General features: G+C 37.4%; 2 protein-coding genes across 2 annotated transcripts in view; one reads left to right on the forward strand and one right to left on the reverse strand.

Moving 5' to 3' along the window:
- Window positions 1-14,604, reverse strand: part of LOC145445319 (uncharacterized) — a 97,653-nt gene extending 83,049 nt beyond the window's left edge. The window contains exons 1-16 of the mRNA XM_080323509.1: window positions 14,469-14,604; window positions 13,346-13,544; window positions 10,579-11,079; window positions 10,332-10,519; window positions 10,040-10,273; window positions 9,183-9,359; window positions 8,957-9,113; window positions 7,739-7,850; window positions 6,331-6,474; window positions 6,106-6,270; window positions 5,969-6,048; window positions 5,164-5,260; window positions 4,662-4,766; window positions 4,194-4,280; window positions 1,718-1,865; window positions 516-836 (exon numbers count right to left, since the gene is read on the reverse strand). Of these exons, the coding sequence (XP_080179635.1) occupies window positions 516-836; window positions 1,718-1,865; window positions 4,194-4,280; window positions 4,662-4,766; window positions 5,164-5,260; window positions 5,969-6,048; window positions 6,106-6,270; window positions 6,331-6,474; window positions 7,739-7,850; window positions 8,957-9,113; window positions 9,183-9,359; window positions 10,040-10,273; window positions 10,332-10,519; window positions 10,579-11,079; window positions 13,346-13,544; window positions 14,469-14,562 (2,809 nt within the window). The 5' untranslated portion in view covers window positions 14,563-14,604. The remainder of the gene's footprint in view (window positions 1-515; window positions 837-1,717; window positions 1,866-4,193; window positions 4,281-4,661; window positions 4,767-5,163; window positions 5,261-5,968; window positions 6,049-6,105; window positions 6,271-6,330; window positions 6,475-7,738; window positions 7,851-8,956; window positions 9,114-9,182; window positions 9,360-10,039; window positions 10,274-10,331; window positions 10,520-10,578; window positions 11,080-13,345; window positions 13,545-14,468) is intronic.
- Window positions 1-19,230, forward strand: part of LOC145445449 (uncharacterized) — a 197,959-nt gene that overhangs the window by 134,098 nt on the left and 44,631 nt on the right. The window lies entirely within an intron of this gene.

The raw sequence follows: 19,230 nt of genomic DNA on the forward strand, positions 1-19,230 counted from the left end.
GAGTATGCTTAACAAATAAAGACACAGAATGGGTAATTCGTAATGTAACGATGGCAGAAGCTGAATACGACAAAAAATACTAAAGTAACGAGAGATTTGCAAGTTACAGAGAAATTCTTTTCGTCTGCATAAATTTGAATTGGTCAACTTAAGTAATTGTTGATTCCTACTTTAAACTAAAGCCTTACTGTTTTGGTGTAATTCGAAACTTGTTTTTTGTCATTGTTACATCACCAATTACACGGTGGGTGATCTAAATTGTGAATTTATTCTTTTTTGTGAACAAACATTTATTTTCTCATCGCCAAATATTAACTTATCCATTTACCAACCCATGTAAACATTGTCATTCACTGCTCACTTTAGAAATTCAATGAATACACAGCATGATATAGTTTAAACTTTTGGTTCAGCCCGCCGTAATATTTTGAGCTTCTCATATAGCTTCTTGGGAGAAATAATTGCACAGTGCACACGCATGACCCATTGACTCTGTTCTGTTATATTATACTTACTGAACGGTTCAGGCTGAGGCCTGATTTCAGGTGCTTTAGTTCCGCGACCGCTTGCTTCTTCCATAGCATATTTTAAGAGCTCGTCATATTCAGCATCTCCCGGCCGTGGGACGTTGGGAAGGGTCACAATCGAGCAAGATTGGAAGTCCGGAATATATCCCGGAATGGTAGGGATAGCAATTTCATCGATTGGCGGGATTGGAGACGGAACTTGGCGGCAATCTTCCGCATGTAGAACTGGAGCAGTCGCATTGTCGTATATGTCAGACTGTATGATGTAGTTTGTCGTGTAATGGTTGATAGCGATAAAGTCCAATGTTCCTGTGTAATGCATTGTTGGAGTTAATAAAATGGAAATATGATACAAAATGCATGTTAGAGTTGTTCAAAAATATCTTTTTTCTTCAAATGTTACTGGCTATTTGATAAAATTGTGACATTTTGGCTTTGAAAAAATGGTATTTATGGAAGGAAATTTTCATTTATTAATTATAAAACCACCTACCGCAAATACCATTATTTCAAATCAAAAAATTCTAACAACCATAACTTTGCTTCTACTGGTTGGAATGGAGCCAAATTTGATATTCATTTTTTAAACGGCTTGAAAACTTTATGGGGTTGACATTTTTATTTAATACATTTGAAAGTCCAATAGCTTCTAGAGGTTGGAATTGAGCCAAATTTGATATTCATTGTTTTCTGGACGGCTTGAACACTTCATGGGGTTGACAGTAAATTTTGAAAACACAATTTCTTACTATTATTTAATAAATTTAAAACTCCAATATCTTCTACATGTTAGAATTGGGCCAAATATACTACGCTTCATTTTATTTAGAAAGCTAAACAACCTCACGGGGTTGACTGTAAAATTTGAAAACACAATTTTTTATTTCTATGTAATAAATTTAAAACGACAATAGCTTTTACTGGTCGGAATTGGGCCAAATTTGCTATACATCGCTTTTCTAGAGAGCTCAACAATTTCGTGTAGCTGACAGTAAAATTTTAAAACATTACTTCAATTTTTATTTAGTAAATTTATAATTTTCTAGCTCCGATAGTGTCTGCAGGTTGGAATTGAGCCAAATTGGGTGCGCAGCGTTTTTTTTTAGCCAAACTAACAATTTTATTGAATAGTTGTTAAATTTGAAGAAAAAAGTATTTTTTTAACGACCCGAGTACACATAAATGATGACCTTTTACGTAAATTTTCTGGTCCACTGTAAACGATGGAAGTCTCGATTCAAGCCTGCCTTCGGATATGCTTTTTTCGTAGATGTATTTCTTCATTACGGCCGGATAATCACCATTTGTGATAGGTCCCATGAACCATCCCATTTCCCACTGACGTAGAAAATGATTAGTAAGCGTTTTGGTGTCTTTTTGAGTTACATAACCATCAAAGGTCATGTTACACAGCAGGGTAATATGTAATCTATGTTTGAACATGCTCAAGTGTATGCTTGTTCCAATACACTGTTCTTCAACTCGGGCAGAGTTTATAGCAGGAATCGGTGTCAACATATGCAACAAGGCTTGAGCCAATATTCGCACTCAAGAAATAGATGTGCATAAAATTAGCATTCCTTGGACCACAGTTTGACAACTAGAAATTTTCAGGTATTCCAAATTAGATTAGAATTGGAATTATAGCTACCTTACACATTTATCCAAATTAGACTAAAATTAGAATGATCACTACACAGTACTTTTTTCCAAATTAGACTATGAACTAAAATTATAGCTGCACAGTTTTTCTAAATTGAATTAGAATTGCAGTTCTCTGTTTTTTTAATTACATTAGAATAGATTATAGCTACACAGTTCTATGAAAATTAGATTAGAATTATATTGATAGATACACATTTTCTTTCAAATTAGACTAAAATTAAAATGATGATAGTTTTTTTTTATAATTGGATTAAAATTAGAGTTAAATCTAATCCTCATAGTTTTTTTCCAAATAAGACTAGACTTACAATGATAGCTACACCGTTTTCCTTTCCAAATTAGACTATGAATTGAATTATAGCTACGTTTTTTTCCAAATTTGGTTATAATAATAAGTATTATAGCTACACAACTTTTTCCAAATTTGTCTATGAATTGAACTATAGCGACACAGTTTTTCCAAATTGGATAACAATTAGAAATATAGCTACAGTTTTTTTCAAATTAGATTATAATTAGAAATATAGTTACACAGTTTATTCCAAATTGGACTATGAAGTAGAGTTTTAGCTACACAGTTTTTTGAAAATTGGATTAAAATACTAATGACAGCTACACATTTTTTTCCAAATTAGGCTAAAATTAGGCTGATAGCTACAGTTTTTCCAAATTGGAATATAATTAGAAATATAGCAACAAAGTTTTTCCAAATTAGTCCAGAATTAGAATTATATCTACACATTTTTTTCAAATTAGATTAAATAATAATGATAGCTAAACAGATCATTCCAAATTAGACTATGAACTAGAATTAGGCTATAGCTATATAGCTTTTTTCCAATTTAGTTGTAATTAAAATTATTGCTACACAGTTTATTCCAAACTAGATTACAATTAGAATTACTGAATTTGCGTAAACTTGAAAATTAAATGTTTATCTTCCTTCACAATATGAGCCCATTGACAAAAAATATTGCTGATTTCAGCATGATGTACGTACACCATATAATTTACATATCATTTAGCGTAGCGTTGAATTCTCGGAACGTAAAGCATGTGAACAACAACCTCGGTAAGCCTTATTTTGAAATAATAGGCTAGAATGCAAATTAAAAATCCCTTGATACATACATTAAGGCACTTACCAAAGTTAACGCGGTACAGCATCATTTTATTTTTTTACAATCAAGAACGATTGGCCGGACTGCATTTATTGTTTGCTCCATGCTTGCTCAAAAATGAATTGGTTTATAACTTTACAACACAATGTCTGTTATGTACACTTCATGAAGTTCCAAATGAACATGAAATTATTAGTTTTCCAGTACCGGTACTTGAATGATGGAAATATGATAAAAATCTCTCTCAAACACATTGATGTCCGTTAAATCTCCATCAGCACCTAACACGGGTAGTTATGTAATACTAGTATAATTTTATACCCAACTAAAAGCATCGTAACAATTTTGTGCTCTCAAATACAAATAACACCCTAACGCTAATAGCTCACAGTTATGATTGAACAAATGAACATATTTGTGCCGGCACCTGCAGTATTTGCACATGTGCTTTTAAATAGATGGTAAATACATTTTGTCACTTGCGCACCGAGCATGAAGTGCTATCTAATATACAGATGGGGTCGAACACGAGTGTCGAGTATTCTAGTCGAGTAGTGAGTTATGATTTTTCCGAGCACCAAAATTGCACGTTAGTGGAAATGACAAATCTTAGGGTTACGATACGTCCTCTTTTTTGACTTTTTTGAAAAATGCAATGAAATAGGCATGGTGAAAAGACACCAAATCATGTTTAATGTGATGAAGAACTGTCATTATATTCTTTGTAATCGCTTAAAAGGTACATATTTGAACTTTTCCACATCTTTGATACTGTCGTGACGCAATGATGAGTGATATTTGACTCGACTCGTAGCCTAATATTTGATTCCGAATCACTCAAGTACTCGATTTTGCCCAGGCCTACATACAGATATGATACCTGCATGAACCTTTCTGCTGCATCTACATCGTTCTGGTTCATTCTGTCAAAAGGCTCACCCCACATTGCATCCATTGATATTGACACCTATTGAAAACAATGGCTATTATTCCTCGACAAATCTGATAGCAGTAACGTGATAATTAGAGCGAAGATTTTTTGACTTGAACAACAAAGATATGTCGACTTCAAAATATATTTTACCGTCAAAACTTCGACGTATGAGGAACTGTAGTATTTAATCAGGCATTATTGTACAAAAAGTCGAAACTTATTGTAGTACAATGAGAGAGACATATGATTTTTCAATGTAAGAAAAACGTCAAAACTTTCAAACTTTAGGTTAAATATTTTTGTTTATGAGGTCAAAAAGTAATTTCACTAGTTATAACACAGCTATTATTAGAATGGAATTTTATCCAAAGCACAATATGTTGTCAAGTTGTCTACAAGTTATAAGAGGCATACCTTTCCCCTTTGCATACCACGGAACTCATTGTCGTATATATGCCAGGCTTGAGCATGGGCTAATATCATATTGTGAGCAGCATGATAAGCGGCTGTTGCATTTCCCTAAATAAAAGACAGGGATTACCAATAACACCTTACCCTAGCAATTAATCATAATACACTATACACCAATACCGCAGTATTACATTAGCGAACGTCAGTAATACGGTGAATCAAATTCGAAATGTAGGAACTATTTAGACTATATGACGTAATAATACCAAAAACAAACAACTACTGTAGTAGACAGGCAAGACACGGTAGTAACGGTACAAAACAAACGTCAACGAGTACATATTCGGTTATAAATAACCGAAAACAACAACACAAAACATTAATGAGATATTCCAAGAGTGTAGAGGCTTTTAGCGAATAAATTAACAATATGAGGTTATTGTTTCGCGTTATTCTGAAGTTCTTTACCCCAAATGGCTTGTTCATATACACCAATAGCACTCACGTTCAGAGCAGGTGGAAATGAAGCCGCTTCGTACCCATTTTTCGCTTCAGTTGTGGGTCCTCTCATGGTTATCCAGGTTTTGACATGATCTCCAAATCTTTCGCAGAGTACAATTAACAATTGACAAATTATTATGGGGCAACTGCCAGACTTGTACAAGCTGCCAATCTAGTCACTTGACGGCCTACTAACCAGTGTTTTCGAGTAGTTCTAGTTCTAGTTGCGGATTTTGATGAAAAGTAACTGTTCTAGTTCTAGTTGCGTGTTCTGCAAATTGAGTAGTTTTAGTTCTAGTCGCGGATTTTGAAAAGTGAATAATTCTAGGTCTAGCTACATATTTTAAAAAAATAGTTGCAGAAAATCTAGAAAATAACTGTTCTGTTTTATGATGTTCTTTCAGCCATTGCTAGCTCAGACCCATCACTACTAATAGTGACCTCAGGGCGATTTCAAGGATCGAAATCCTTCCGATTTCAAACTCGAAAACCCATCCTTTGAAAATGCCGATTATATCTCCAATATTTCTTTGCTCATTTGCAATTTAGTAATTCGTATTATCAGTTATTAGTTAGTTACGGTCTTCAGTTCTAGTTCTAGTCGTGAGTTTTGAAAAGTGAGTAATTCTAGTCCTGGTTGCGAGTTCTGAAAAGTGATTACTTCTAGTTCTAGTTTCAGTTGTTAGTTTGAAAAGTTAGTAGTTCTAGTACTAGTTGCTAATTTTTAAAATTCAAATTTCGAATTTTGCCGTCAGTGGTTTGTACAAGTCTGGCAACTGTACAGTGTACAACCATCCATCAGGTTATACCTTCCAAAACAGACTCTGGAATAATCTGCGAAGTAAGTAATCAATTGTTCATCCATCCACCCTTGATTTCCACTGATATCCTGTGATCCATTAACATTAGACAATTTTTACAACTATCATAACAGCAAATGCCCTACCAACGGCATGTCCCAATGGTACAAAGTGGCTACTGGCGTTATTCCCATCTCAAGCAACGCATTGATGATATTATTGTAATACGTTACTCCTTCTTCGTTGATATTATCTGCCAATCCAGTTGGTAAAATCCGGGACCATGAGATTGAGAAATGGTAATGCGACACCTACAAGGAAATACTAATCAATGAAACCAACACAAATTGTACAACTCTGACCAATATTACCCGTAATTCCTTGAGTAATGCAATATCCTCTTCCCAATTTTCATAGCTGTTAGCCGATACTATTTTATTTGTTGGGATAATTGGTTTTGCGAATTCGTCCCATATGTTGTCCCCTTTACCGCCAGCACTGTGTCCACCTTCAATCTTTGTATCAAATAACATCACATTAGACTTGTGAATTATTTGTAGCTATGAATGTGCAACGAAGTCTTCCATTCAACAAAATAGAGTAGGCTAAAACTAGGGTTGCAATGATTCGAGTCGCAATTTTTCCTTGACTTGACTTGACTTCACACGTTCTATATGACTTGATTCCAAGCATTGTATAGCAGCGCCCATAATTGAAAAATAGGCCCAGAAACTGTCTTTTATCTCTACCAATAAATATGTTTACTACATAGAACGCTCTCTTATTTGAGATTTCATTCCATGCTGCTGACGTCATATTTTGTGATACAATTGTTGATATACAATGTTATATTCTTTCCAATTCTCTACTAGTTGCTGACAATTATACACCTAATGAGTGTCAGCCGAAAATATTCGGGTTCATTTCAATATGAATATACAATTCAATTGTATATTGAAGTTCTGTACCTCCAAGAAGCTCTTTAAATATGTTTAGAATGAAAAATGAGTATATTATGAATCTGAGGCCTTCGATATTACCCAAGGGTTTCACAGAAGTGAGTTGAACCTGACTTGAACTCGATACTGAACAGTGAACAGTATACAGATACTTGGACTTGGACTTGAGTCGGTGCTGAATTAAAAATGACTCGACTTGACTTCAGTCAGTACCATAAAAGACAAATTGACTTGCGACTCGCAACCTTGTGACCTTGGAATAAACTGGGCTACACAAGGAGTGAAAATGGGGGCAATGGAAAGTCCTGAAAAACTTGACTCTGTACAATAGAGATGTGTTCCAGTAGTTTGGACATTTTAAGTGATCTATATTTAAGGCTGAAATCCAATTGCATAACAAGGTTGGTTAGTAATCTGTAGTTGGTTAGTTAGTTGGATAGATTAGCATGAAAATGGCGAGCTGAATTAATATCATTTACTAGGGATGAGTATAGTTTTGTTGGACTTGAATGTAAGCTTTTTGTGAAACTTTAGGATTCAGAAATGTGAATTCCAAATGTGGGAATTCCAGAGACGGGGCATGGAATTTATTTCGCAGTCCTCGAGGTAGATATTTCGATTTCGAAAGTCTATCCGTGCCCATTTTGGAAAAGTTCATATCGACTTTTTAGTTGTACGCAATTTACGATGACGATTTGTGGAGGAGGAATTTGGGAGCTGTTTGACCGAGAGATTACAAGGTATTCAAACTTGATGCTGCTCAGATTTTTTAAAGTTGGCCTATGTAAATGTCAGATCGGTACTTGAAAAAGGTACGTACCTGAAAAGCACTGGTAGTGGCGCCCCATGCAAAACTCCTTGGGAACTCGCCATAGAAGATCTTCTCGCGGGGATCCTGTTGCAGCGAGTTAGTGGTGGTCACCTCCCTCAGCCTAAAACATGAGGGTTTATGCTACATTCGAGTAATTACTGCTTGAACAAGTTTTAGAACATGCCAGACTCGTACAAACTACCAATCTAGTTGCTTGATGGGCTACTATAAGACTTGCTTTTAGAATAGTTGTAGCTCTAGTTCTAGTTGCGGATTTTCAAATGTGAGTAATCATGACTCTAGTTTCGCATTGTGAAAAGTGAGTAGCTCTAGTTCTAGTTCTAATTGCGAATTTTGCTTTTAGAATAGTTGTAGCTCTAGTTCTAGTTGCGGATTTTCAAATGTGAGTAATCATGACTCTAGTTTCGCATTGTGAAAAGTGAGTAGCTCTAGTTCTAGTTCTAATTGCGAATTTTGAAGAGAATACCGGTAGTTCTAGTTCTATAGTTACGTGTCGGAATTTGAAAAGTGAGTAGTTCAAATTATAGTTGAGCATTCTAAAAATAATTTAGTTGTGAAACAACTAGAAAGCATCGTTTGGCGCGAATCCTGATACCGGTGTTATATTGTGTGATCTTCTTGCAGCCATTGCTAGCTAAGAGTCATCACAACGAAAAGTTGCGTAGCCAGGGGGTCGAAACCCCTCTCATTTCAAATGCAAAACTCCGTCCTTTTGAAATGCCGATCTCCAATACTTCTTAGCTTATTTGCAATTCAGTAATTCAGTAATACTAGGTGATAGTTAGTTGTGTTTAGTTAGGTATTTACGTATTTTAATGTTCGTCAGTTCTAGTTCTAGTTGCGCATTTTGAAAATCCATTAGTTTGTACAAATCTACTGTGAGAGAGAGAGAGAGAGAGAGAGAGAGTCTTTATTTTCATCGAACCAAAATACATAACAAACGGCAGTGATGGTGGTACAGAAAATATGCGTGCACAGTATTCGGTATTAGATAGGAATGATCGATAAGACCGTGAAGGTCATCTAGTCTGATCACACCAGCATGAAACAGGTACACTTGACTCAGAACAGTCTGGCTGTAAAAAAATGTTTAGTTAGGAAAGGAAAATAGAAAAAAATTAAACAATGGTAGCAAATGATCAATGAAGCAATGTCTGGGCGAGGTAGGGCAACAGTGTTATATTAATATTCTATAAGTTATCCTACCAGGCTGCGGATCTTTTTGGAATCCTTGTTTTATCCTCCGCCTCGAAGTCCACGTAGTAGATCCCAAATTTCGAATCAGTTCCGTGAGCCCATTCAAAGTTATCGATCAACGACCACGCCAGATACCCAACCAGATCGACTCCATCGATATGAATTGCTTGGATAAGTACAACGAGCAATTAGATCGCGTTAAGGCAACCTAGATTGTTATTGACCGTTTGTATACCTTTGAGCAACTCGCTGAAATGTGTCTTGAAATATTCAACCCTAGGGTAATCATCGTAAACGTAGTTGGTCTCCACGCCGTTTTCAGTAATCAGAATCGGTAGGTTGGTGTATTCGTTTTTGATGTAGATCAGCAACCGACGAATGCCCCATGGAACTGCTCGCAGCCACGCTGAATCTGAAAAATACACCTGATTCCGATATGTTGTTTTCTAGTATGCTTATCGCTAGACCATATATAACCTACTGCGTCACTGCTAGTCGACAATTTTGACCCTGCCTTCTAAATTGCTGGACACGTTATAATTATTTACGTAAATTTCAAATCATGAGAGCATGTAGGCTACCCCACGATATATCTATAGTAGCATGCATATTGCATTTAGACTTCTGTATATTCTATGTCGGTTATTATAGCATTGACAGACAAGGCGTAGTGTGATAGCTCTTCAGTCTTCATGAATACATTTTGATGTCAGTATAAGTGTATAGACATCATGCTCTTCACAGAAACAATCTATAAAGGTCATCACCAGTAGAACTCAAGATATATCACGCTATGTGACTGGTGTTCGCCCCTGCGTTTGAGGCTAGCTAAGGCAGTATGAATTCATCAAGGTTTTCAGGAGCGGCATTGAGAAGCTTAGGCATAACTAATATGTGTGATATTAGCATTTATATACAGATAATCATGGGAACTATTCATAGATTAGAAATAAACTACAACTGTCTATTATAGTTTCGTGGTATGTTTAGGCCGGCCATTGTCAGGAACAATTGATCTATAGTTACTTTAGTATACACAGTATCCAGTAGATTGACTGACTGAGGCTGACAGAACACATTACACATACTAACTTGGAGATCGGACCCATCGGCGGTCACAAAGCTGTCTGTTGTCTCTGTCCGCAATGGCCGACACAAACCAGTCAGGCATCGGGAAATTCTTGATGTAACGCGACGTGTACATTTGCATCGAGAAATAGTCGGCCGTTCCTTTGACTAATGCTTTTTCTTCTTCCGTGAACTCGGGTAGCCTTGAGCCAAGGTACGCGTAGCAAGGCTGGTTTTCGGTTTTATTCCTGATTAGGTCTGCAGATTAAGTATTTCATGATTGTTTCCATACATATTTTAGTATTGCGATTGATACCTTTTACTACGTCTGGATAATCCCCGTTTACAAACACAGGATGAGCTAACCATCCCATTTTGAATTGGATATATCTCTCAGCCGCCGCAACGTCTTCAGGATCTTGTGGGTCGAGAGGCTCCGGCCATTCCACGTTTATGGTAAGAGATACTTGTCCGCCATACTGAGGCTTGTAGGTTTCATTGTATCTATAGTTATTGAAAAATATGTTACTTTCAATTCCCTGCAAAGCCTCAAAATAACTCACCTGTGGTAGGCGTTCGCGTGAGCTAAAAGCATGTTATGCGCGCAGTTGTAAGGGCCTGTGGCCATGGAAAACAGGCCTGGTGCGCTAACGCCGGTACCGTGGCCAAGCCAGCAGTATGTCAACGGCTCGTTGAACGTGTACCAGTGCTTTACCCTGTCTCCGAAGTGTTGAAAACAGATGTCAGCGTAGTACACGTACGGATCGATGATTTCGCTGCTGTTGAAGCCTTCAAACTCTCGCTGTAAAACGACTGGCGTGTCCCAATGAAAAAGCGTAACTAGAGGCTCAATTCCCGCCGCCAGCAAGTCGTTGATAGTGTTGTTGTAAAATTCGATGCCTGCCATATTGACCGGCGTGTTAACTTTGCCGTCTGGAACGATTCTTGTCCACGAGATCGAAAATCGATAATAGCCCAGGCCGAGATCTTTTGCAGCGGCTATGTCTTGCGCCATTTGATTGTATGAGTCACAAGCGACGTCCCCCGTCATGTTTCTCATCCACCTTGAATCAAATATGAGCGATAAATCCAATTATAGGTTGATTATAATTCGCAGGGCTGTGCTTGCAATAGATCAGTGGTTCCCAACCGGTGGGGAATTCAATCGTTCCTGGTGGGGAATAGACGCATTTGTTACAGCATCGTATACAGTATATTCTACATATCTACGGGGAAATATGCGCGATTACCGTTATATGAAGAGCTTCTTGGAGGTACAGAACTTCAATATACAATTAAATAGTATATTCATATTGAAATGAACCCGAATATTTTCGGCTGACACTCGTCAGGGGTAATCGTCAGCAACTAGTAGAGAATTGGACGTCATATTTTGTGATACGATTGTTGATATACAATGTTCTTTCCAATTCTCTACTAGTTGCTGACGATTACCCCTGACGAGTGTCAGCCGAAAATATTCTGGTTCATTTCAATATGAATATACTATTTAATTACCGTTATAAGTTAACTGCTCTGGAATGTATTGATCAGAAATTATATTGCGAGTTGTTCATAAAAACTCATTTTCGCAAAACAACAGCAGCATTCGCATTGATTATGAGGCAAACTGTGGTATTTTTTGTGTTAACTTTCGTTGAAATGTTTCATTTGTTGAATGTCATCCGCTTTCTTTACACTTTTCCAATGGCAAGTCTGGCCAAATCTTATAGGGGACGGGTATTTTAAAAGGGTATATAGGAGTTTCGGGTCGTGCAGAATGAAGACAAAAGGTTGGGAACCACTGCAATAGATGTTTATGAGTTGTGATGAGAAATGCTATCCCACAACTGACAGCACTTGGCCCCGAATCGCCAGATATCTAATTCTAATCTAGTTTGTGAAACGTTTCTTGCCAGCGCCAGCGATTTTACTTGGGAAATTCGACCAACAATGGAACGTTACGTAACGGAACCACGGCTGTGCACTGTGCAGTGTGCTGTGTGCGGTTTCACGCATTCGAGGCGTGTATTTTAATGGATCTGCGCGCCGCAATGATTTTTATAGCAGCGATAAATTAAACGTGGGTATATATTTGAAGAGGCAACTAACTTTGATGTTTGTATTACGAACAGACGAAGTGTTTGCACTGTGTCAAACATGTCATGTAAAGGTGAATCGGATGTAATTACGGCCGGGCACAATGATTCGAGTAATCAATTCTGAATGGAGTATTCAATTGAAATGATTGGAGTCATGTAGTGTGTGACGATTTTTTTAAGTTCTGAAATGATACTTTCCTAACCACTAAGAGTTAATTTGTCAACTAGAATTACAGTTTCGATACTATTTTCGACTATGGAAGGCTGTAAACCTCTATTGGCCGTAACCTAGCATTCGAAACATGTAGTACAAAGGCCGCCAACCTTTCGTATGCAGCGTGCCTAAATACATCAAAAAATTGTGAAATATTACTAGCTGGCGTGCCAAGCATATTCAATTTTGTCATATTTAGCGTTTCAAGTAAGGAATCACGCAAACCAGCTGGCAAACGCATCGGTTACGTCAGTGATTCTTACAGTATTGGTCGCGAAGGGTAATAGACCTACCGCCGACAAGCGTGCCGGGGGTGGCCGACCCCTGATGTAGTACTTAACGTATCTGCGATGTCTTGATCGACCAACAGCATTGTCAAAAAGCGTAAAGGAGGCATAGCCGAAAACACCAAATTATCCTTAATATGATATAGAACTGGCGTTATATGCTTTGCGCTCGCTCAAAAATTCAAATTTGATCAAAATACGCCAACTTAGTTTGTGCCTGGAAAAGGTGTTCGTGTGCCATCTAAAAGAGCACATATAGAGCTCGACTCGACTCGATTATGCGAGATTTCATGTCGTAATTGTTGATACGATTGTTGATATACAATGTTGTTTCTAATTCACTACTGGTCCTGACGATTACCCCTGACAAGTGTCAGTCGGACATATTCGGGTTCATTTCAATATGATTGCATTATTCAAATGTTTACTAGAGTGCTGTACCTCCAAGATTCTCCTAAGAATTGGAATTATAGCTGCACAACGCACAGTTTTCTTTTTCCACTTTGGATAGGAATTGGAATTAATGAATTCGCAAAAACTTGGCAATTGAGTTACTTTCCGAAACCCATAGATTGGGATTGAATTAAAATGAGAACATAGAAATTAGAAACATTTCGCGAATTAGATTATAATTATATTACCGGCATTTTGCTCTAAATCGTTTAATTAAACAACTAGGAATGTGTACCTGTCCAAGTTCGGGCTGCATAGTTCGAGCAGTACTCACCAGCATGGCGAATTATGCGTGTACCGATCCCATACGCTTTCCCCTTTTCCGTCCGCGTTCCAGGCGCCTTCCGTTTGATACGCGGCAGTCGCTGCCCCCCACATGAAGCCATCCGGGAAATCACCATAGTACATACGGTCCCGTTCCAGTGGGGGCGTGAATGACATCTTTTCCCAGATTTTAGCGCCTGCCCCTTCGCCTGAAGTAGTTTAAATTGTCGGTAAATACAATTATACAATTGAATGATATATTGATAATGAAATGAAAACCGGCATATTTCGTATGACAAACGTTACAGGTAATCGTCAGCAATTTGTAGAGAATTGGACAGAACATTTGAAATCAACAATCGTATCACAAAATGTGACGGAAATATGAAGCGTTATTTCATCGTTTTTGACATGCAACAAGAATTAGACGTATAGAAAATGATTAGCTTTTCCAAGTGACATTATAATTGGAATGATACCACACATTTTTTTACTTGGATTAGAATTAGAATTATAGCAACACGTTTTTTCAAATTTGAGCAGAATTCACATCCTAACCCCACCGTTTTTTCCGAAATAAAGTAGTGTTAGAATTATAGCTACTCAGTTTTTTCTTCTAAGTAATAATTTAATTAGTATGATAACTACAGAGTTTTTTTTCAAATTGTGAATTAGAATCATAGATACACAGATTGTTTTTCAAATTGTATTAAATATGGTAATGTAGCTACACAGTTTTTATAAACACCAATGGAATTAGAATTATGGCTACACAGTTTTTTTAAAATTCGATTGGAATTAAAATTATAACTACATAGTCTTGTTTCAAATTGCATTAGAATCAGAGTCACTAAATACGTAAAAACTTTGAAATTGAATCAAATTCCGAACAAAAAAATGCAACAAAAATCAAATTTATTTTATATCAAATCATAGTTCATGAGTATGAGAATGAAAACTATCTGTAACTCAAGCTTGTCTCGTTTCGCACGCTGAAGTCTTCCTATAGCATTTTCAAGAAATGAGATTAGAATTAATATAAGAGCGTAGAAAAGTTTCACAAATTAGATTGGAGTTCGTTTAATTAAACAATGTAAATTATATATAGGTTATACAAATCTACAGCAACATACCTTCATGACTTCTGATGCCAGATGGAGCAAATGCGAACAAAAGACACAGCGCCGTTGACGCACTAATGCAGCCTATCCTTATAGTCCGCCCCATTGCGGTTTTCTAAGGATCTGTAACGACAAAATCCCAACAACTCATTCTTGTTCAACGGTATAGCATGTATCCTGAAGGATTCGGTTCTGAATCAAATATTTGATTCGGGTGTTCGAATGACCAATCAAAGATGTGGAAAGTTTATATATGTATCTTTTATGAGACCACAAAGGACCATGCCTATTTCATTGCACTTTGTGACAATGCCATGGGTTGCTCACGGACATGTCACTTCCACTAACGGACGTAGCTTTGTATAACATGTTACGTATGCTGCTATAAGACCAATCGAGGGTTTCAGTATTCCACAGTGGTAAATCGTATTGAAACTATAACCCCCAAATGATCAATCAAGTCTTAGTGGCATTAACATTTCATCACTCGAAAAAATCATTTTTCACTAGCCTAGCCTAGCCCTGATATTGTATGTAATTTGTTTGGTCTCCAGCGTCAAGACTTGACATGTCGAGAGCACGTTTTACGAGTGTATGATCGTTTGTTATGCAATTCCTGCGTCTTGATTGCAGAATGAGCTAACTGTTGCACGCTGCTAACCGTGACTAGATCAATTCGAAATCAAATACGATTTCAGGACTTTTCGTAACGTGACGTGTACCAATGTTGTGCACTATTGTACGATAGGGGTGTTCAAAAATGACTTATATTCTCAAATTGTACTGGGTACTTGATAAAATTGTTAGGTTACCAAATTTAAGCCTACACACCAAATTTGGTTCAATTCCAGCCAGTAGCCGCATTGCTACTGGAGAGGAAAGTTTCTATTTATGACATAAAAATAAATCAAAAAAACTTTCAAAATTTTCTGTTCACCCTATGGAAGTGTTAGGTCGGTCATATCTAGATCACTATAGAGGTTTTTTAACAATATATCCAAAAATTCAGCAACAAAACTACCGATTGGTTGTATAAAGCACATAACTTACGAAGCAACTTTCAATCATAAGACTATATTTAATAATTTGTCGCAAAATTGTTTCATACCTCGCAATTCAAAACTAACAGAACCAAAGAAAATTATGATACTGTACCAAGACTTTTCATTGTAATTATCACGCGTAGGCTACCCTACCGAGAGTCATATCGATCATCACACTCTGTCCTGCACCGTTAAGTTTCATGTTATTATTTCATCCGCCAATGCGACTCACTTTACGGTTGGACAAATCAGTAAATATTTCCATTTCTCTCTCTCTCTCTCTCTCTCTCTCTCTCTCTCTGAACCCATAAATATAGAATAGACTTCTCGATTCATCCCAGCAAAGTACTTATATAGTATCCACCGAAATCATTGGGTTACCGGTCGACTGTGTGATCCATCTTTCCGCAATCTTAATCCGCCCACAGCTAGTGCTAACTTTGCTACGAACATAGAAATGAATGCAATGGAACGGCCGCTGAGATTTTAAATTCCATTTATATTTTCATTACATATAAAGTCATTCATCTATTCATTTATAGCTTCATTTCTCTGCTCTAGGAATATTCACTGCCAACCCCATAAATTCACCATAAAACGTAACACGCAGCTACGACGACGCACCTTGCTACTAACCACCTATGCACACGAACCCCGATCTTTATCGACCCCAAATTTAAACATTGAGGAGAGAACGATGACTCTAAGCATATCCGCATGTAGGAAAAAGTCATGCAAACACAATACCCTAACAAATTAAACATCGTCACGTGCGCACAGCGTCGTAAATCCAAAAAAAAATCGATTCACTAACCACAAGACTGCTTGTTTTAACTTACGTGCCAGTTAAAAATTAGCCTGTTATGACTATGCAACTCGCACCACGAGCTTGTAATCAGTACCGCATATATGACTTTTAGCCGAATTAGACTAGTTAGAACGAAATGCCGGTTATCTAATGCAAATCTTATTTGTGCCATGTTTTTATGTAGGGATGGTGTGAACGTGAGGTTCACGTTCGCGTTCTGTGTGTGAACCTCGGAAATTTAGAGGTTCACGTTCACAAACGAAACTCAGTAGGTTCTGCACTGTGAACCGTTTCATATATTACAATTTTCACTTAAGCATAACATCTTTGGTTGAAATTTATTGCATTTCAACTGCGGGCCACTCTATGCATGGCGCAGGCGGCATAACAAATCAACACTACACGAGCAATGAGCATGCTACTTGGCAATCTCGAAAAATTTACCTGCTTTGGTACAAAAGTTTGCTCGGGATATCCAGCTTTCTGTATGTGAATATTTAGTGACGCTCTGCTGTGAGCTTGACCCGCAATCTTACAACATCAAGAGCGAAATACGCTACACGTAGGTCATCGAATGATGCTTTTTCAACCAATCGATGAGATTGATATCGTTGTCTGACGTGAAAAATCTAGCAAGCCTATGGGGTCCATTTCGATTTCCTATGTTGATTGTATCATAACACCAAATCTGTGCGATTGGGGTGTTGGCTACTGCTTCATAGCTTGTTAATGGGGTACCGTTTTACATTCTGCTCAACATCAACGTAGCAATATGCACTCACACGCTGAATACATTGCTTGGTCTGACCTGGACGGTAAAGGTGTAAACTTAAATTCCCTTGCAAGTCATCGTCGAAATTGTTGGCAAAGCGACGGAAGATATTGACTTGATGGGATCATTTTATCATTTGATTGCTCAGTTGATACATTTGGCGACGTTTAAAAAGCGACTTTAGCATTGTGGCATCATGTGACCCGAGTCGTAACTAGATATGGAGTACACTGTACATCAGTGGTGTCAAACATGCGGCCCGCCAGACCATTTCATCCGGCCCACGAAGCTATTCTAAAAATGGCTGTATTATCCAGCACATTTCTTACAAATGTTAAGATTTATCATCAAATATCCCCCCAAGATAGCAAATGTCGAGTATGTTCAATTGTTCATAGGCCACATTGCAACCATCCGACAGTGGTGTTGTGGTTTCACCCTAGTTATCATCAGCAAGGAAGAGCCCTCATTTACGTCCAAATCCGAGGAAGCAAAAATGCACACTCAATTCCGAGTTTTACGGATAAATGGACCAAAAAGTACTTATTCACAGAAGTGAAACCGCCAAATAGTGAGAAACCGGTTAATGCACGTTACATGGAGAATATAATTGTTGCACAAAAATATAATTCAATTATATGTGGACGCAGTCCCAATTTCGCTTATGACTTAACAGAACCTCTGCATACGGAGAAGCCCTATCGCTATGTAATACTAATGAACCGGCTTTAATATATCTGATACACATAGGTATATCGTTCTTAAAGCTACTCTTTTAGCAGTTTAGAAAACCTTATTTAACCAGCCATAACCCTAATTTTGCTAATTCCATTGTTCGCTAATAAAGGTGTTGCTTGAATAGAACCCTATGATCCTATATTACCGGTATGTAATATATTATTGTGTAGGCTTGGTAATTGAGTATTCAAACAAAAGACACGGGTATGGACTTTCAAACATGTGAATGGTCCGGCCCGCGAGAGATCAGGTGGTTTGAATCTGGCCCACGACACAATTTGAGTTTGACACCCCTGGTGCAAATTATTATATATCACTTCAATGAAATGTAGGGTTGAAATTAGCAATATGACGTCATGAAGTTCACGTTCGCGTTCACACGAACCTGAACATTTCAGAGGTCCACACCATCCCTACTTTTTATGCTCCAATTTTATATCTAGTCTGGATTAGTTTTCCTGGAAATGCTACAGGTGAACTGTGTAGTGCGATACAAGCCATTACAACAATCTTGCTGTACGTACATTTGTAATTCTGGTACTTATGAGAATGAATAATATTGATATATTTGTAATTAAGCAATTGGTATCACACGAACAATACGATCACACTTTTCAAGATTAAGCCTCGCATTTCTGAACTGGTCTCTGAGGGAACGCCAGAAGTCACATTGATTTACAAATACAATAAATATCCCTGATAATGTTTTCATTTTGTGTAGAAATCATATTTTGATGATTTTGTTCTATTAACGCTATGTTTATGTACGTTCGTTTTGTGAGCCGGTAATATATTGCCATGTAAAACTTGGTGGGTCTCGGCAGTAAGGAGTTCTGCGGATCGCCACAGTTTCACACAGTACTTCACATTATGGAACTAATAATCGTTCTATTTGGACATTTCACATAGCGATGATCAGTGATACTACTACTACTGTATAATGAAGTTACTAATTACTCATGAATTCCCTATTGTTGAAAATGACTATTATAGCCGTTCAAGTGCATAAAACTATTAAACTTATTCAAAATTAATACTGGTATCTCTTGTAAACTGATTGGCCAGTGAATCTTGAATTTTCTGATCATTAGTGCTCAATATCATAGTTTCGCCGTTAACGAATTGGCTTCCTAGAATGTGGACATTCGGTACATAATATCAGCGACTGGTAATACATGGCATCAAAAGAGCTTGACAGAGATGTCTAGGCATTCAGTCTAGATATCCCATGGGTTTAGATGTTAACGGAGTTTGAGTGTGTCAGGCCTACTTATTGTGTAGGTCATAGTGATAACTGTAGTGTATGTTAGCTTACTATTGAGAAAGTATAGCTTGTCGTGTCAACGAATAGCTGGTTGACATAGTCTGTCAAATGGTGTTATGGCAACAAGGCATACGTGGATAACGGAATAA

Source organism: Botryllus schlosseri, chromosome 8 (assembly GCF_051294905.1).
Source record: "Botryllus schlosseri isolate E-star chromosome 8, Bs_hap1, whole genome shotgun sequence".
Lineage (NCBI taxonomy): Eukaryota > Metazoa > Chordata > Ascidiacea > Stolidobranchia > Styelidae > Botryllus > Botryllus schlosseri.